At 41.3% G+C, this 17,155-nt stretch overlaps 1 protein-coding gene across 6 annotated transcripts in view; it reads left to right on the top strand.

The window, feature by feature from the left end:
- Positions 1 to 17,155, top strand: part of gria4b (glutamate receptor, ionotropic, AMPA 4b) — a 142,579-nt gene that overhangs the window by 80,175 nt on the left and 45,249 nt on the right. For all 6 annotated transcript variants that reach the window (XR_014624022.1, XM_084372707.1, XM_084372706.1 and 3 more), the window contains 3 exons: positions 7,705 to 7,889; positions 12,962 to 13,015; positions 14,066 to 14,224. Coding sequence is in view for 5 of the 6 variants with exons in the window: in XM_084372707.1 (XP_084228833.1) it covers positions 7,705 to 7,889; positions 12,962 to 13,015; positions 14,066 to 14,224 (398 nt within the window). In the remaining variant the exon portion in view is untranslated. The remainder of the gene's footprint in view (positions 1 to 7,704; positions 7,890 to 12,961; positions 13,016 to 14,065; positions 14,225 to 17,155) is intronic.

The raw sequence follows: 17,155 nt of genomic DNA, 5'->3' as shown, positions 1-17,155 counted from the left end.
CTATGGTTGAATGAAATGTGCTGATGACCTGCAGTTGTATCAGTCAATGCTACATGAAAAAAGAGAGCGCTTTCTCCATCATGGATTTGTGTTTTTTTATCAACGTAGTATTTCAAGGCAGTTTTTCAGCCAGCCCAGTCACCAGGATATAATGTTACCACGTAATATTTCTGTAAACCACAGATTGAAGGTTGATATTTTTTTCTAGATGTGGCATAAAATGTCCACATTATGTGCATGGTAGCCACCTTTTCATATTAGGAGGTAGAGGGGCTGGTTGTGATGTGACTACCATCCAACAAGGCAATTCACACCCCTGGATATTTTTGAGGACAACTGCATAGGGCTGCATGATATGTACAAAAAGGGATATTGCGATTATTTTGATAGATAATGCGATATAATTCATGATTGAGCTGCAGTCATTTCCAGCTGTTTTTGTGGCAACAAAATCGTGTGAGACCTGGGGACATTTTCAGCTGTTTTTGAGGTGAATCAAACCAGCTATTTTTTTTACGGGAAGTCAGACCATCTCCATCCATTATCATGGTGACCAAAACAGATAATTTTAGCCAAACCTTGAGGCTTTCCTAACCCTAACCAAGTGCTTTTTCTGCGTAAACCAGAGTATAAGCACAGCGTTGTGACAAGTGAGGAAATAGAAAATTCAACCTAAACAAACATATAGTTACAACATAAAGAAACATGTATGCCAGTGATTGGGTTCTTTCATTTGTTTAATTTCTCCTCCTCCATAGTTTGTCTTTCTTCTTTATTAGTTTCTTATATTTCCTCACTTTAGTTTCCCTTTCTCGTTTATTTTGCCCACCAGCTGTAGTTGATCTCTTGAAATCTGTTTGCCTGTCTGCCATAGCGTGAAAGCAAATTTTTGCAGCAGCATTTTTCACAGTCCTAAAAAATCATGAGGTGTTCTATCTGCAATGGCCTGGAAAGGCTAAATGGAGAATGGCTAGTACTGTACGAGCTCAGGCACCACCCTTCAGATTATTATTATTATTTGTATTTCCTGTGGAGGTTTTTGTACTGCACACTCTGTCCATGAAGTTGTTGTGTGAGTAAGCGTGTACTCAGCCAGTTCCTCTGAAGAGGCACGCTTGCATATTTCAAAACCTCAAATATGTCACGAGGTCTGCTGTCTTTGTTGGAGGGGATGAATGTGTGAGTGCACGTCAGCACTGCCTGGCTGTACATGTACGTGTTGTGTGTGTGTGTGTGCGTGCGAGTGCTTTTCAGAAGGCTTTTGGGCGTGCAGGCTGCAGCACTTTGGCCTGAGGATTTTTTTCACACACAGGGCCGGGCATTCATCCAGTATTGACTATAATGTAGAATCAGCCCACGCATGGCTGAGCTCAGTCAATGAGCGCCAGTCTGATTCCCTGCATCAAAGCACCAGAGATACAAGGTGCTGGATACTGTGGCACTGTGTGTGTGTGTGTGTGGCTACAGTGAGTGCTGTTCCTATTAGCCTTCCTAGATTTCCCGTAAGTACATATGCACTCACACAGAAAAAAACACAACAAAAGGTAAAACAAAAAAGGATAAAATATGAACAGATTCCAGGAAATGTTGTAGAGAGGAGATGAGACAATAGAAGACAGGAAATGAGAGGGGGGGGGGGGCAAGTAGGGAGGAGATAAAAGAAGATGGCAAAAGAGCCAAAGATAGGAGAATAGGAATAAATAAGATGAAATTGAATTAGAGGAGAGGAAGCTAAAGGAAATAAGTGGAAACAAGACGACAGCGAACCAAAGAGGGGAGGGATACGGAGAAGAAGAGAGGATTCAAGGGGAAGAGGAAACAAGGGGAGACTAAGGGATGAGAGGGGAGAAAACAAGGGGGAGGGTATTAGAGGAGAGGAATACAGAGAAGAAGAGAGGATGCAAGGGAAGAGGAGACAAGAGAAAGATGAGAGCAGACAAGACATAAAAAGGGGAGAGGAAATGCAAACATGCCAGTCGAGAGAGAAAGGGGTGAAGATAGAAAAACAGAAGTGGAACAAGATGAAAGAAGAGGGAAGGAGAAGAGAGGAACAAAGAAAGGAGGAAAGGGAAGCTGAGGACACGAAAGAGGAAGAAAGTGATGTAAAGGAGAAGACAGGATAAGAAAACCAAAGAAGGGCAGAGGAAATGAGAGAAAAACAGAGAAGGGGATAGGAAAGATGAGGTGAGGAAAGACATGGTACAGAGAAAGAAGAGGAGAGGATTCAAGAGAAGAGGAGACTAGAGGAAGGGAGATGAAATTGGGGTAAGGAGATGAGAGGGGAGGAAACAAGGAGAGGAAACAAGAGGATAGTAAACAAGAAGAGAGAAAATCGGTGGGGCAGGAGAGAGAAGCAGAGAGGGGAAGAGGAAAGGAGGGGAAGAAGAAGGGAGGATTCAAGGCAGGGGAGACGAGAGAGGGGAAGATGAGTGGAGGGGAAATGAGAAGATAGGACAAGAAATTATAAAACAGGAGACTAAATATAAGGAAAGATACCAAGGATGGCAGAAAGAGAGGAGAGGAGGAAAGGACACAGGGGGTGAGGAGAGGAAATGAGAACATGGGAGAAAGAGTTGAAGATAGGAAAGTAGAAATAAAACAAGATTAAATGAAAGGAGAAGAGGGGAAACAAGTGAAGAAAGGAGAAAAGAGGGAATGAGAGGACAGGAAACAAGAAAGGATAAAAAAGAAAGGAAAAGAGAGGAAGAGAAAACCAAAGGGGGAGAGAAAATGGGAGAAAACTAGTGTAGGGGAGAGGAAAGAAGAGGTGAGGAAAGGCAAGGAGAGGAAACAAGTCAGGGAGGAGAAGAGTAGAGGATACAAGAGAATAGGAGACAAGAAGAAGAAGGAGAGGAAATGAGAGGAGATGAAATGGGAGAAAGGGAAACAAGTAAAGAGGGAAAGAAAGGAGAGGAGATTACGAGATAACCAAAGAATCGGAGATGAAATTAGAAGAAATCTGGAAAGAGGAAACACGACGAGGAAAGAAGACAAGATGATTCAAAAGATGAGAAAAGAGGAAGGGAGGTGCAATTGAGGTTAGGAAATGAGAGGAGAGGAAGCAGGAGGAAAGGAAATTAAAGGAAAGGATAGGAAATGACAGAAGGAGAAAAATATAAAACAGAAGAGAGGAAAGAGGAGAAAACAGTTGATTTAAGAAGAGGAGAAGAAAAAAACGAGTACAGGAGTGATGAGATGAGGTGAAGACAAGAGCCAAAGAGGAAATAGGGTAGAAGAGAAGAAGAGCAGAGGAGGAAATGAGAGGATCTTTCTCCAGCAGATGGACTGGTAGCAGCAGTGTGTACAGACCATGATGAATGGCTCCCTTTAAAAGCATAAACATCTCAATGTACTCTTCGGAGAGAAAGGGGTGAAAGGAAAAAGGACTGACTCATTGAGGAGGGTGGAAGGAAGGAAGCAGGCTGAGCAGGCAAACACTGACAGTTTGCATCACACTGGGTAGAGACGGGACAACAGGGAGGGAAGAGGCAGAAATCACACACATAAACCCAGATGTGCGCTTGCTCTCATCTCCACATGCTGCAGCTGCTTCCATCTAGTGTCCAGCTCTGCTCCAATCAGCACAACATGCTCCGGCGTCAGTCTGCACACTCGCCCGTGGCTGTGTCTTTGACGCTGATGCTGATTGCGGCTGGCTGCTGCTCCACATACAGCCCCAGGGCTACACATTTATCAGCTGGTAATCAGCTGGCCCTTTGCACGCTTTACTTGGCTCGACTGCCGCCACTGTGCTTTCCTGTCCATGCGCTGTGTGCACCATGCGGCACAATAGGACGTGATGGGATACCATATTGTTGCATCACGTACGAGCAACTCACTCCAGCTGCCGATTTGTATCCGGTGAGGTGGAAGTAACAGTGTGAATCTTGACTCCTCAGTTTGAGTTTAGTTTTAGTCTTTTGATGAAAATTTCTATCACTTTTTGCTACATTTTTCACATTTTAGTAATTTGATTTTTTTGCATTAAATGATGGTATAGATGAAATCCTAACAAGTTGTACATTTTGCATATCAATAGATACATCTGACAACTTAGTAAACTCCATCTGCTGATGAAGACAGTGTGGTGGGGTTGAAAGCCCTGGAAAAAGCCTGCTTGAGCCTGCGTTGCGATTGATTTTCTTTCTTTCTTTCTTTCTTTCTTTCTTTCTTTTGTTTGCTTTACTTTAAGCCTTTATTCAGTTTGCCTCTCTGCATTGATTACATTCAAGGCAGTTAGGTTCCCCTTTGTCAAATTTAGGCTAGGTGAAAGGATAAAGACACACAGCAGGTTGAAGCAGACAACCTTCAGGTGGCTCTGTACTTCTAGTGACCCTTATTATTGAAGGTTTTAGAGGTCTCATTGAGTCTTTGCTCCAGCCTCTAAGAGCTGCTTTAGAGTTTTAGAGTTTTACAGTACATTAAATGTTAATTCTCACCATTCAGAAACTGTCATCAAACAAACTGATTCGAGAAGAGATGTCACATGAAACTTGACTGATCTCTTTCTGAATCGTAGCTGTATATCCTGTTCATCACATTTTTCTGGCATGTCCATAATCTTTATGAACTCTTGCTTGCATGTTGTGGCATCAACCTCAGTTCTTCGGTCACCGAGTTGTTTTCTAGTCTCAGCTAATTAATTTGAACATAAAAAAAGTCCGCTGGAGATAAAATCTGCTAGCGTTAATTTCCGGCAACAAAATTCCTCAGTTGTCAGCCAGAAATTAGACACCTGTTTTTTTTTATTTACCTTCTGTGTGAAATCAAAGACACATATAGCCTTAAAACCTGCACCAATATTGCTGTTTACTGCATATGTGCCATGGGAGTTTGACAGGCATAGCAACAGATACACCGGACAGGGCTTAGCAACGGTCAGTCGTAGCATAGAAGATACAAAACAAATGACATTGAAAAGCACCACAGAGACTCCTCATAATAAGCTGCTCCTCTGCCGTCACACTGTAGATAATTCAAAGCATAAAGGACAATTGCACCAATTAATTTTATCTACAATGTAGGATATATATCACACTATCAAACTGCCAGACACCTCTGCCCACGGAAAGACCGACTCTACACTAAACCAAAAGGATACTAGTGTAGACACCCGCGTAACAACATAAACTATGGTTTCACACCACAGCCCACTAACAGTGAGCCAAACAGCTGCTCATTTGTAGCTGAAACAGCTTCAGTCAATACAGTCAATAGCAGCAAAGTAGCTGCAGCTACCAAAGGGAGTCATTTTTAGCCTGTTAGTCTGTGGCCTGCACAGACTCTGTCCTTTGTATTATGTTTATTTGTCAGGGAGCATGTACAAAAACCTTCATTTCAAGCAATAACAAGAGACGCTTTGAATCAGATTTAGCTACCAGCCACCATCCATTTTCAGTCCCTGGGCAGATAGACACAAATGCCACAAAGTAAATGTTAAGTCAGGAAAATAAAACATGTTCACAGCAGGGGAACTGGAGACTTTGAATGTCTTGAAAGCAGCCTTAGTAATTTTTCTGTTTTGGGTTTTCCTCAGCTGAGAAAAAACAGATTTACAGTGTGAACATGGACTCAGATTGATCAATTGACGGACAGTTCTGCTGCTTAACAGCTTCACACCTAAATACAACACACAGATGGATACCACAGATTGTTTAAAGATGAGAATAACACAAAAAATGGATGAAATGGGTTAAAAGTAGATGAGATAAAATGCCTGTTGGATGGATTGCCATTGAATTGAATACAGATGGTGTTGGTCCCTACAGGATGAATCTCAGTAAAGGAACTCTCTGCTCAACTGTACTTTGTTTTAGCTAAAATAAGCAAATGTGTACATGCAAACACACTTAGCTAAGGTGATAAACATGGTGAACATTAAACCTGATGAACATCAGCATATCAGCATGTTGCTATGCTGACGTCAGCATATTGCTCAAGATGCCGAGGAACCACCATGAGACGAAGGTCATGTGACTGCGAGGACTAGCTGCGTTGGCATTACCAATAGCAAGCTAATCTGAGAGTTCCCAGCTAGCAAGCGATCATGCAGCACAGAGTGTTAACATGAATGTGTCCTTTTCTTATTTTGTGTGCATGTCCAACCACAGATGTGGTGTTATTAGGCGTAACAACATAAACACCTATGTTAAATATAAGCAGATAATAGTCTTCGAGAATGTTTGCCTTGTTGCCGACCCTCCAGGGTCCGGTGGGACCTTTGTTGCCCGTCATTAGTATATCTGTCTACCCTTGTTTCCTCTCATGTCTCTTATTTTCTGTGAATAAATGAATAAAATAGAAAAGACAAACTGTCCGCCCCAAGAGTTCTGCTCTGATACCACATCTTGTACAGTTCAGTACTTCAGCACAGCAGATTTTGAATTTCTTTGTACTTTTCGAGCTTTTGTAATATGCAACCCATTTGACTTCTGTTGACAAAATGAACAATGATTGTATCCCCATTTGGCTTCCCAACAGTTGTATTTTTTCGTCCAAAATGTCATGAACCGGTTCTTGCTTTAGGATCAACTGAGGACAGCCTGAGGTGATACATGCATGTGTGAGCACTCATCCATTTGTGAGTCGCCTCAACCAGCAGTCCCTCCTGGCACCGACATCCCTCTAATGGGGAGCAGTAGGGGCCGGGGAGGGGATAGAGGAGGTGGAGAGGGAGCCGGGTTGCCAGAGCACAGGTTAATCCACTAATTGGGAGCAAAGGGAGACGGGTTGCCAGATTGTGATGGCCACCAGGAGGGGCCGTTTAAGGGGGACATCTGTTCCTGCTGGAGAACAGCCGCCCTCACAGCTCCCTAGTTTTCTCTCTGACACTCATCTTCTTTATACACAATCCTGACAGCGAGGGTCCCCCCCCCATCATCCAGAGTGTAATGCTACGTCCGAGCCTGTTTCCCAGACTGGACCAAAAGCCGGGATCTGGCTGGAAAAGGATAAAAGCTTTTGAGAAGTTTGCTTCAGTGAGGTTCCTTCTGGATGGGAAAGAGGTTGTTTTGCCAGGGATGTTGTGTCAACTAAAGCCAGTTTGCGACTCAAACCACCAATTATGAGCAATGTGGTTTGTAACTTCAGATGGCCCACTGTGCCACAGTTCAGCCAGGAAGTATATGAGTCAGTTTCATCAGTAAACATATTCAGGGGCTGCAACACTGACAGCTAAAAAACATTCTGGGAGCACTTAGTGGTCGTGTGACAATAGTAAATGTTCAGAAAAGTTAAATCTGGATCCAGATCTGAATCCAAATAAACACATTGACACTTATGGGATACATGCAACACTTTTTATTCACATAAGTGCAGTGATTTTCTTGGTTATGGTTTTGGAGGTCTAACAGGTCATATGCTGTCATCTGCTATATGAAAAATGCTGACCACCCTTTTCTGTCGCCTCATTACATAAAGGAAACACTGCTTCCTGCATTTGCAAAGAGTGGCACTAGATGTAAATAGTGACGTGCAGAATCGTCCAATATAAACATAATTCTTCAGGATATTGGCTGTTCTTAACTAAAGTAATCAATACATTTAAGAAAAAAATGTTGGTGTAGAAAATGTCCTAAAAGAAAAATGGATTTGTTTCTTACATTCAGTGAAACTGTCCACCATTTTGTGTTAAGTTAAGCTGTACCCTGTATTTTCTTTCCCCCGACATTGACATTTCTTGTCCTGTGTGTCTGACTGCATCAGGATATGCCATCCTGCAGGCCATCATGGAGAAGGCAGGACAGAACAACTGGCAGGTCAGTGCCATTTGCGTCGAAAACTTCAATGATGCCAATTACAGACGACTGCTGGAGGACCTGGACCGGAGACAGGAGAAGAAGTTTGTGATTGACCTTGAGGCAGAGAGACTGCAGAACATGCTGGAACAGGTGATGCCACCATGACATCAGCATTAAGGGGTTTTTTTTTGTGTGTCTCTGTACTTTTGCTGTTCAAAAGAAGCATCTGACCTTTTTCATACCTGAGGCAGAATTTGAAATCTGCAATAGCTGCTGAAGGACATTAGGTACTGCTCATGTAATACTGTATATTTTAACTTTTGGAGCTTCAAAAAGCAGCAATCCGAGCGAATTGGAGCACGTACCTTTTGACAAAAAGTCCAGCCTCATTTACTGGTCTTAATGTTCACATTCAAGCCTGCAGCTTCGGCTTCAACAGGATTTAGCTTTCCAATAAGGTAGAATAACTTCACCTGTGGTGTGAATGTGGCTACAAAATGAAATGAAATCACCTTCAAAACACACCTACTGCTGAAAACAGATCATTCTGCAGACTTTTCTCTAATACTATCTAATGAAATTCCAATCACACAGGAAAGTTTTGAGAAACAACTGACACAGTGCCTGGTGGACTGTAGTTTCACACAGGAACATTTAGACAAAGTTTTCTAATTGTAATCATGTTAAATTGTCTGTTCCATAGAGTACAGACAATTTAGAAAAGTAGATAGAACTTAACATTTTTAGTATTGCTGCTAAAGGACATGTCGCATGAAATAGTATTAAGGGAATACTACGGATTATTACAATGTGTACCTACGGCCATCAGTACTATCGGTTGAAATAACATTATACTCGCCAAGTTAATTGCTTAGATGTCGGGATAAGACAACATCACACAAATCGACTCCAATGCAACAAGAAACACAAGCAGATGGATGATCGCAGGGGATGTAAACAAACCCTGAGGTTAGGCAAACCTGTTTGGAGGGAAAACAAAGATGAGTAGTCAAATTATTACCCAAACTGTCAGTTTAAAGGAGACCTATTATTCTTCTCTGTTTTTTTTCCCCCTCCTTCAGAGTTTTATATAGTTTCTCGTGCATGCAAAAAAAACACTGCTCCTGAAATGTCTCGTCAGTAGTCCCGCCTTTAATTCCGTGACTTTGTGACATCACACTAGGTCACCATGTCACACATTTAAAGAATTTATGCCTCGCGGCTTATTTGGCACATAAGAATTGGTTTTGCACAGCTGCTCTGTTGTTGTTAGCAGTGCTGGGTCAGGCATGTTTGAGCTGACCAATCAGAGCAGACTGGGTATTCGGGGGGCGGGGCCTGAAAGAGACAGGCGCTAAGGGGGAATACAGTGCTGCTGCAGTGGGCAGTGTGAGAATGAGTATGTGTTTTTGAGCACTACAACATGTAAACCTCTTCTAAACATCTGTTTCAGTTTCCAATGAATTTATCATAAGAACAGCATACTTGATTCCAAAATGGTGCCCAATCACTCCAGTAAAAGTTGTTCCCTAACATCAAAAAAGTTGTCTCTCTTACTAGCTTGTTTCCATGCACATGGAGTAATGAGTAGTGTCTTCTGTTTGAGCCCACCGGCCCATTCATAAATATTACATTTTCATGAAAATTCATAATACAAAGAGAAATACTTCCTCCCTTCTTTGCAGTTTGGGGTGTCCTGGCACAGTTTACAAAATGTCTCTTGACATCTCATGTCATATCCAGCTCTCTTCATACATCAGTGGAGTTTATATTCAAACTTCTTGGTTCCACTTTGACCTGCTATACTCCCTTTACTTTACATAATCAGGCTACACCCCCATCTAATTGTCTGGTGTTTTTTTGCCCCGAATGATGGCAGTATCACTGTGTCTCCAAGATCTCACCAATTAAATTAGTGAGTACAATTTCATGATTTAAGTAAAACTCAAACTTTACAAAACAGAAATATCCTTTAACATTTTTTAGTAAAGATTGCGTTGAGTGAAAATGAAGAGAATATTTGTTCTTAATAAATGAAAACAAGGAAAGTAATGAGACACTTTTCTTTACCTTAAAATCCAAAACTCATTATATTAGTAACAGTAAGATTAACAACATCACCCAAATGCTTAATTTATTTGTAATAATGTAATGAACGGATCCCAGAAAAAAATTTCGACACAGAAGAGAAGTTACTTCACACATACGCTCGATGTTTATTTCACTCTGTTTTTTTTGTGTATTTGTGCTAATTAGAAACTCTCAAACTTGAAAACAGTCTGTTCTGATCTCTGGTGGTGTTATTTGGCAAAAACACACTCAGAATATGATGTTTACTTTCCTCCTTCTCCTCTTCTTCCCTCCTTTCCCTGGGGCAACTGGTGTCTCCATAATTGTTTAATTATTCAGGAAATCTCCACTCTGACATCTGTCATAGTGCTAACAATTTACTTTGCAGATGTGCGAGAGAGAGAGCGAGTGCAGAAAGACTTCCTGCTCCATCCTATCTTGAGATCAGTGCACAAATCATCTCACAAGTAGATACAGCAGACTAACATTTAGTGCTGCGGTGGCCAGAGTTTCTGCCAAAAACATAAACATCTATTTTAGCTTGTCTTCATGCCAACTGCCACTGTGTTTGTATTTACAACTCGCCAAATTCTCCTGATCCAGGACAAGGATTTGAATACATAATTGGGCCTCATTAGCTGCTTATTAACAGCACGGTCAATACATATCAAGGCTCACAAGCAACCAGATGTTACTTTGAATGTCACAGCGTAAAATCTCTTAATGCAAATCAGTTTAATTTACAGATGGGAAAATAATTTGCTGGTGACTAATTTGTAAGAAACTGTATCAGAGCTGCAAAATGAAAAAGGCAATGGAAACTCTTAAGGGCTCAAAGTTTTTTTTGTTTTTCAAAGAATTACAATCCAAGAGGTGTTTCAGTAAATGTCAATGATAGATGCTGTGAAGCCCCTTTGAGGCTCGCACCTTGTTATGTAAATGTGTCGGCGATATTTCACGTTGGTCTCGTGTCTGAAAAAGTCACTTTTACTTTTAAAGTCACGACGGTCGGATCAACATTTCCAACATGGCACGTGTCTACGTTAAATGTCATCTCCTTAACGTAAAGGCTGCAGCGGCCTGGAGGTTAAGTACGATATGCATGTTTTGTTCTGCTTTTTAAAGAGCACTGTATAAATGTGCCACTTAAATATAATCTAGTTGGCACAAAAACCTGCTTGATAAACCATGAAAACAAAACTGAAAAACCCTCAAACAGCCTTGAGTTTTCAATTCTTATAATACATAATATTATTGTATATTTTGTGTAAATATCCAGCAAACCACTCCACATACAGAGCAAATAGGAATCAAACGAGTGCCAATCTTTCGTCTCATCACTCTGCACTTGTTCACCATTCAACATAAAATCATTAGCAGCATTTTCTACCTGATAAATGATGAAATTGATGAGAAGTAGGTGATTCACTGTGAGAAGTGAGTGCGAGCGTCTCTTTGTGCTCCCAAAGGTTATTAATTAAAGTGTCTGTGCCAGAATAAGTTTTAAAATCCATCAGTGTTGCAGCCTGTGAGAGAGCAGAAAACTCATCTTCCTTCATTTCATTATTTTCTCCAACAGTGACTCTGCTTCGTCTCACACTGTGACGAACTGTGGCATATTCTGTAACAATCTGCACGAAGGCGTTAAGAATATTTACTGCACGTAACAGTTGCCTCGCTGTGAATGACAAAAATCCATCGCTTTACAGATGAAACACATTGACCAAGACTACGGTTCTCGGGGTCTTTTAAAATTGATCCTAATTCCCCCATAGTAATTAATCTGACAATTTCAGGTCCTTCTGTAGATTATTCAGCATTTTTAAAAGCTTTTTTCTCTAATTCTGTTTTAACTCTGGGGGCCAGCATCTGTCGAATATTGTGAGAGCGCAAGCCATATTGATTTGGTTCCTACACGTGTATGTACACACAATAAGAAGGAACCAGCCCAAGGAGGGATTCATATATAAGTGTTAAAGTCTGTAGACATACAAGGATGGCCATTTAATTATTTTTAGGACTGGCGGCGGTGTTTTTGGTTATATGCCCCCGACAGTGGCCAATTACATTTTCAAATTCTCCTTCAAAAAGATATGTTGAGATGTCTCAAGTGTTTATTTTTAATGTACCACACGAAGGCCATATGGTCAAATTTATTGAAAATGAAAATATTGTTATAATGATATTTCAGCAGTTAATTGGGAACAGCCTGTTGAACACACAAAGAAGAGGCACCACATGGCAGAACGAAACATGGCAACACACACTCCGCAAATGCTGTTTTTGTTTTTCGTCGAGAGGAAGAAAAAAACCTGGCGCTCATGTTTGTCAAAGCAGCATTTATTTGCTTTGCACAGTCAAAACTGTGAAAATGCTTGTTTGTTTTTTAATTTAAAAAAAAATATATATATATGTATATATATATATATATATATTGTCTCATCCACAGAGCTCAGTGTGAATATTTTTGACTGTAACTACTTTCAACTGAAGAAAAAGTCCCCATAAGAAGGATCGGGTGAATGGTTCCTTTTAATATGAGCAAACTGACTTCTTTCTAACCTCTCAGTGGATTGGACACTAATCTCTCCTACAGCTCTATGTCGTGATTCAGATTGATATAATGGATGTATTTTTATACTTAATCTTGCATAAAGCAGCTGTGGGAGTTCACCAACAGTAGAGTTTTACCACCTGAGGCTCAGGTCCTGACAGAAGTGAAGCTGAATTGATCAATCAAAGCTTTTTTTAAAAGACTTAAAGCGCTTTTTAAGCTTAATTCATGCGCTTATTAACTGCATGTCCAGTGGGACTTCCCAGCGGATGTCAGCTTTCAAAATCAGTTTTTATCACCAAGATGCAGCTTTGTGGTTGTAAGTGTGTGTGTGTGTATATGTATGTGTGTTGTGTTAGAGTGTCGAGAAGCATTGTCTTTGAAAGCGTGAAGCGTTCACTTCCTCTCCTCCATGAGATACTGACGTGACTGCCCGTTTATTTGTTTAGACGTCCGATCTTCTATGGATTAAACCTGACGGTCCCACGGTGTCAAGACACACACACTCGCCTGTCACATGCATCATTTACTGTAATTAACATTTGCTATGCTGTAATCCAGTCCGATTAACGTTGAGCTGTGCTCCGCCTCCTCACAGATTGTCAGTGTCGGGAAACATGTCAAAGGCTACCATTACATCATGGCCAACCTGGTGAGAGATGGTTTCTCTGTTTCCCATGTTTGCTTCTGTCTTTCTCCTCATTGCATGTTCTTTACCCCGTCCTTACTCCCACCTCGCTGTTGTTTCAGTCCAGTTGTTCAAACAGTGTTGACGTATTGAATTGTGTCGGCTCTGTTCCAGTGTCTTTAAAGGACTGGCTGTGAGAGCAGATGCCATACAGGACACATTGTGGATGCACATTTTCACCACATGTATTAGCAAGATTCACTAATACTGGACCAAAATCGTGACCCAAATGACAATTCTGCACAAAAACACTTTGTGCTTACCTACAGGACAGTGGGGGTCACTCTAAGGTCTCGATGTTCTATGTTCCCAGGGACCTATGTTCCCAAGGTCCTACGTCCCCAGGGTCATAAGTTGCCAAGGTCCTATTTTCCCAAGTTCTTATATCCCCCATATTTGTACATATGTCCCCTCCCGGGGTCCTATATTTCCAAGGTCCCATTTCCCCAGGGTCCTATGTTCCCCATATTTATATGACAGGTAATGGGAACATGACAGAGGCTGCTATGTTCCCAAGCTGTACATTATGTGCTTTCCCTGGGTCATAAGTTCCCAGGGTCCAATTTTCTCCAGCTCTAGATACTGTAGATACATTTCTAGACAGTGTGCTTATGAGCATGTGGGTTTTGTAACAAGATGGTCTTGGAAATAAATGTGCATCTATCCTGTTAGAACTGTCAAAAATACTATTTCAGGATCAGGGGCTTGAATTCATAACTATGAGAGCTATTAAGCTCTGACACAGACTGCTGTAATGTTCAGCTTCCTCTGACAGCCTACAAGGAACATGATGGTCCTGGATCAGTGCTTAAGAGCACTGACACATTTTTCACCTGCTCTTAATTAGCTCATTAATTATAGCGTAATTAAAGCAAATCTACTGTAGTTCATCATCAGGCATTGTCAATACCTACAACAGCTGTCAAAATAGTATTTTTTTGTTTGCATTGTTGTTTCTTTCTGCCATCACTGGACTCAGCCCATGACCGCTCTTTCTCCTTGTTGCCCCTGAAGGGTTTTAAGGACATCAACCTGGAGCGCTTCATGCACGGCGGAGCCAACGTTACAGGCTTTCAGCTGGTCGACTTCAGCAACCCCATGGTAATCAAACTGATGCAGCGCTGGAACAAGCTCGATCAGAGGGAGTACCCCGGCTCGGACGCCCCACCCAAGGTATGTATGAGGGGCCGAACAAGGAGACCGATAACTGATAATTGGAACCGATAAACATTTGCAGTAAAAGTAAAAATCTTACCGTCAAAGTTGAGAAAAAACAGTGATGGAATGTAGCTATCTACAATTTTCTCAAGTACTGTTCATAGGTACAATTTTGAGGTACTTAACTTCAGTATTTCCATTTCCTACTACTGAATACTTTAACTCCACAAAATGCGTTTATTTGAAATTTACTCTGAAAACTCCTTGTTGGTGGATTCAGAGACGTTGGCAAAGCCATTTAAGCATTTTTTTTTTTTAAATCAAGTGATTTTAGTCCCTTTTCCATAAAGAAAGTTGGTGTTGTCAAATCTCAAATGTGAGCTTTTAGATCAGTCGCAAAATCTCTGCAATTTGATGTTCAAATTGTTGTGAAATGGACCGAAACCAACAGCTACCTGGAGGGTGAGAAATGTGCCAACAACCGAAGAAGAAGAATGGGTAGTCATGTAAATTACATGCTATTTGTAGTCACTGGGCTAAAATGTGCAAAAACACAGTTCTTTCATGATTCCTCCGGGGTAACTCGGCTGTTGAAACAGCGAAAAAATAGCAGATAAAGCAAAGAAAGATAAAATGAGCGAGGACAGTGCCAGATAAGATGAAAAGTGTACAGTGTATATCAGCATGTTTGCAAAGTGTGCACAGAGGAGCAGCAGCAACACACTGAGACAGAAGTGCATGAAAAACTGTCTCGACTTATCAGATTGTAAGCAGCATTTCAGGTTTAGGTGTAACCTGTTTGAGCTACTTTTTTATGTAAAAACACTGATTTACTCTTTCACAACGCACTCTGTTTTATACGTTTATTATTTGTTTTGTTTATGATAAATCTGAATCTGTAAAGTAAGTGGTAAGTCAAGTAAATGTAGGAGAGTAAATGACTTAAAACTAATATATAGCAGCCTTTGATGAAACAAATACATGAGTATATGCACCCAAATAACAGGCATCATCTTCATCAGCAGCAGCAGCAATCTGCTCCGCTTCGTCCACCGCTGTCACATGTAGTGATGTGACAGACTGACCCACTTTACCATCTTTTCAGGCACACAGATTGAGAATGGCACTGGGGCAAGAAGGCATCACGCCATGGTGGCCAGCAAACCTCTTTACCCCCCCCCCCCCAGCAAATCTGTATCCAACAAAGATTTCTATTTTAAAAACCAGATGCAGTGGAGTGGAAACGGTGTGAGTCAAGCCGAGTGTGTGTTTGTGTGTGTGTGTCTGATGGATTGGGGTGGTTCAAATTAAAAGTTTACACCACAGGGCGATATCACATGATATTATGTGTGTGGGCGTGTGTGTGTGTGTGTGTGTGTGTGTGTGTGTGTGTGTGTGTGTGTGTGTGTGTGTGTTTACCCCCACTCCATTTCTTGATAAATTGCTCTCTCTCCTGGAAATCCACTCAGACTAAATTACTCTGCTCCCCATTAAGTTTGTCCACAGCCTGAGTCACAGTCGGCCCTTCTTCTTTCTTCTAATATATTAACACCACCGGTGAGTTGGGCCTTGTTCTGGCATGTTTACTCACTTTGCGAAGACGGATGTGACGCCTTGTGTTTAAAAGTTCCAGGAATCTGCAGGTAGTGAACTAATGAGAGATTCCTCTGTGTATGACAGCCAGCTTTGGTATCAACACGTGAGCTGTTACCGCATTACCTTACTGTTACCTTGACATTTGATCAAGGATCTTTGCGTTTACTCCTGAAATTAATAGGCATTCTTGTTATGTTGTGTCTGTCTACATTGTGAGCAGATCTCCATGTGCAAATAAGGGAGATGGACTTGGTGGATAAGGAAAGGGTCGTTGGATGCTCTTGGACCCAGGGACGCCCATGAGGGGGGGAAAGGGAAACATTTCTGGGGCCCAGGTGCTCAGGAGCAATAATCATGTTCATTCTAAATATATGCAATAATAACCACACTTTATTTTGAGCCAGCATACTCAGTAAAACTTCGAACAAATACAGACATTTTTCTTTATTGCTGCTTCAGTAAAATGTGGCCTGAAAATCCTGCATAATGGGCAACTGTCCAGATAACATGAGAATGTTTTCACTGATCTGAACTAACCACTAACTAATGTAGGAATAAATCTCCTTCCTAATGCACGACCTGCACATAAATTGTGATGCCAGAAAAGAAAAGAAGAAGAAGAGGGAGCTGTTAAGGGCTCTAGACTCAAATAATCATGTAATGACCAACTTTTTTCAATCAGCTCAGAAAACTGCTCCTTGCCAGGCTCAAGAGGTGAACAATAGCCAGGCTGCTAGCGTTACAGCTAACGTTACTAACCAATAGGTAGACGGCATGTCTGGCATTGTGCTAGGCTAGCTGGGCACTTTATTCGTCAGTTTTGGGGCATGCACATTTTTGACTTTAAATATTCAGCATGTCATCATCAGTCCTTGAAAAGCTGCATAATGAACCAATCCCAGCTTTGCCACATAGCTAGCTAGCTACCTAGCTACATTTAGGAAATATAGCAACAGAAAAATGGGCAAAAAATAGCAAAATGGTGCATGAGATTGATGCAGCTGTAGAAGTTGTTGTAAGTGGCAAAAATAACATTTCTCAGAGGAAACAGAAATTAAGGGCTGTAACTAACCATTTTTTCATTGTCAATTGATATGTCGATTATTTTCTTGATTAATTGATTAGCAAGCTGACACTGTTTGGAAATAATGAATCCAACACTATCCCTTCCCCTGTTCATGTTCACGTCTTTGGCAGCTTTGAGCAGTGAAGATGTTCCGGACTATATTATCCCACACCTCTACTGTTTGTGTGTAAATGTGTGTGTTACTTTGGGCAGCTCATCAAAGAGTAACAGGGGGATAGAGTGCAGCAGTCTCCGTAGAGAGCCATAATGTCACAGTGAGCAGT

The sequence above is a fragment of the Pagrus pagrus genome, assembly GCF_965226575.1.
Source record: "Pagrus pagrus genome assembly, chromosome: 14".
NCBI classification, from domain to species: Eukaryota; Metazoa; Chordata; class Actinopteri; order Spariformes; family Sparidae; genus Pagrus; species Pagrus pagrus.
Note: the sequence above shows the minus strand (reverse complement) of the source record. Positions and strands in the feature narration are given on the sequence as shown.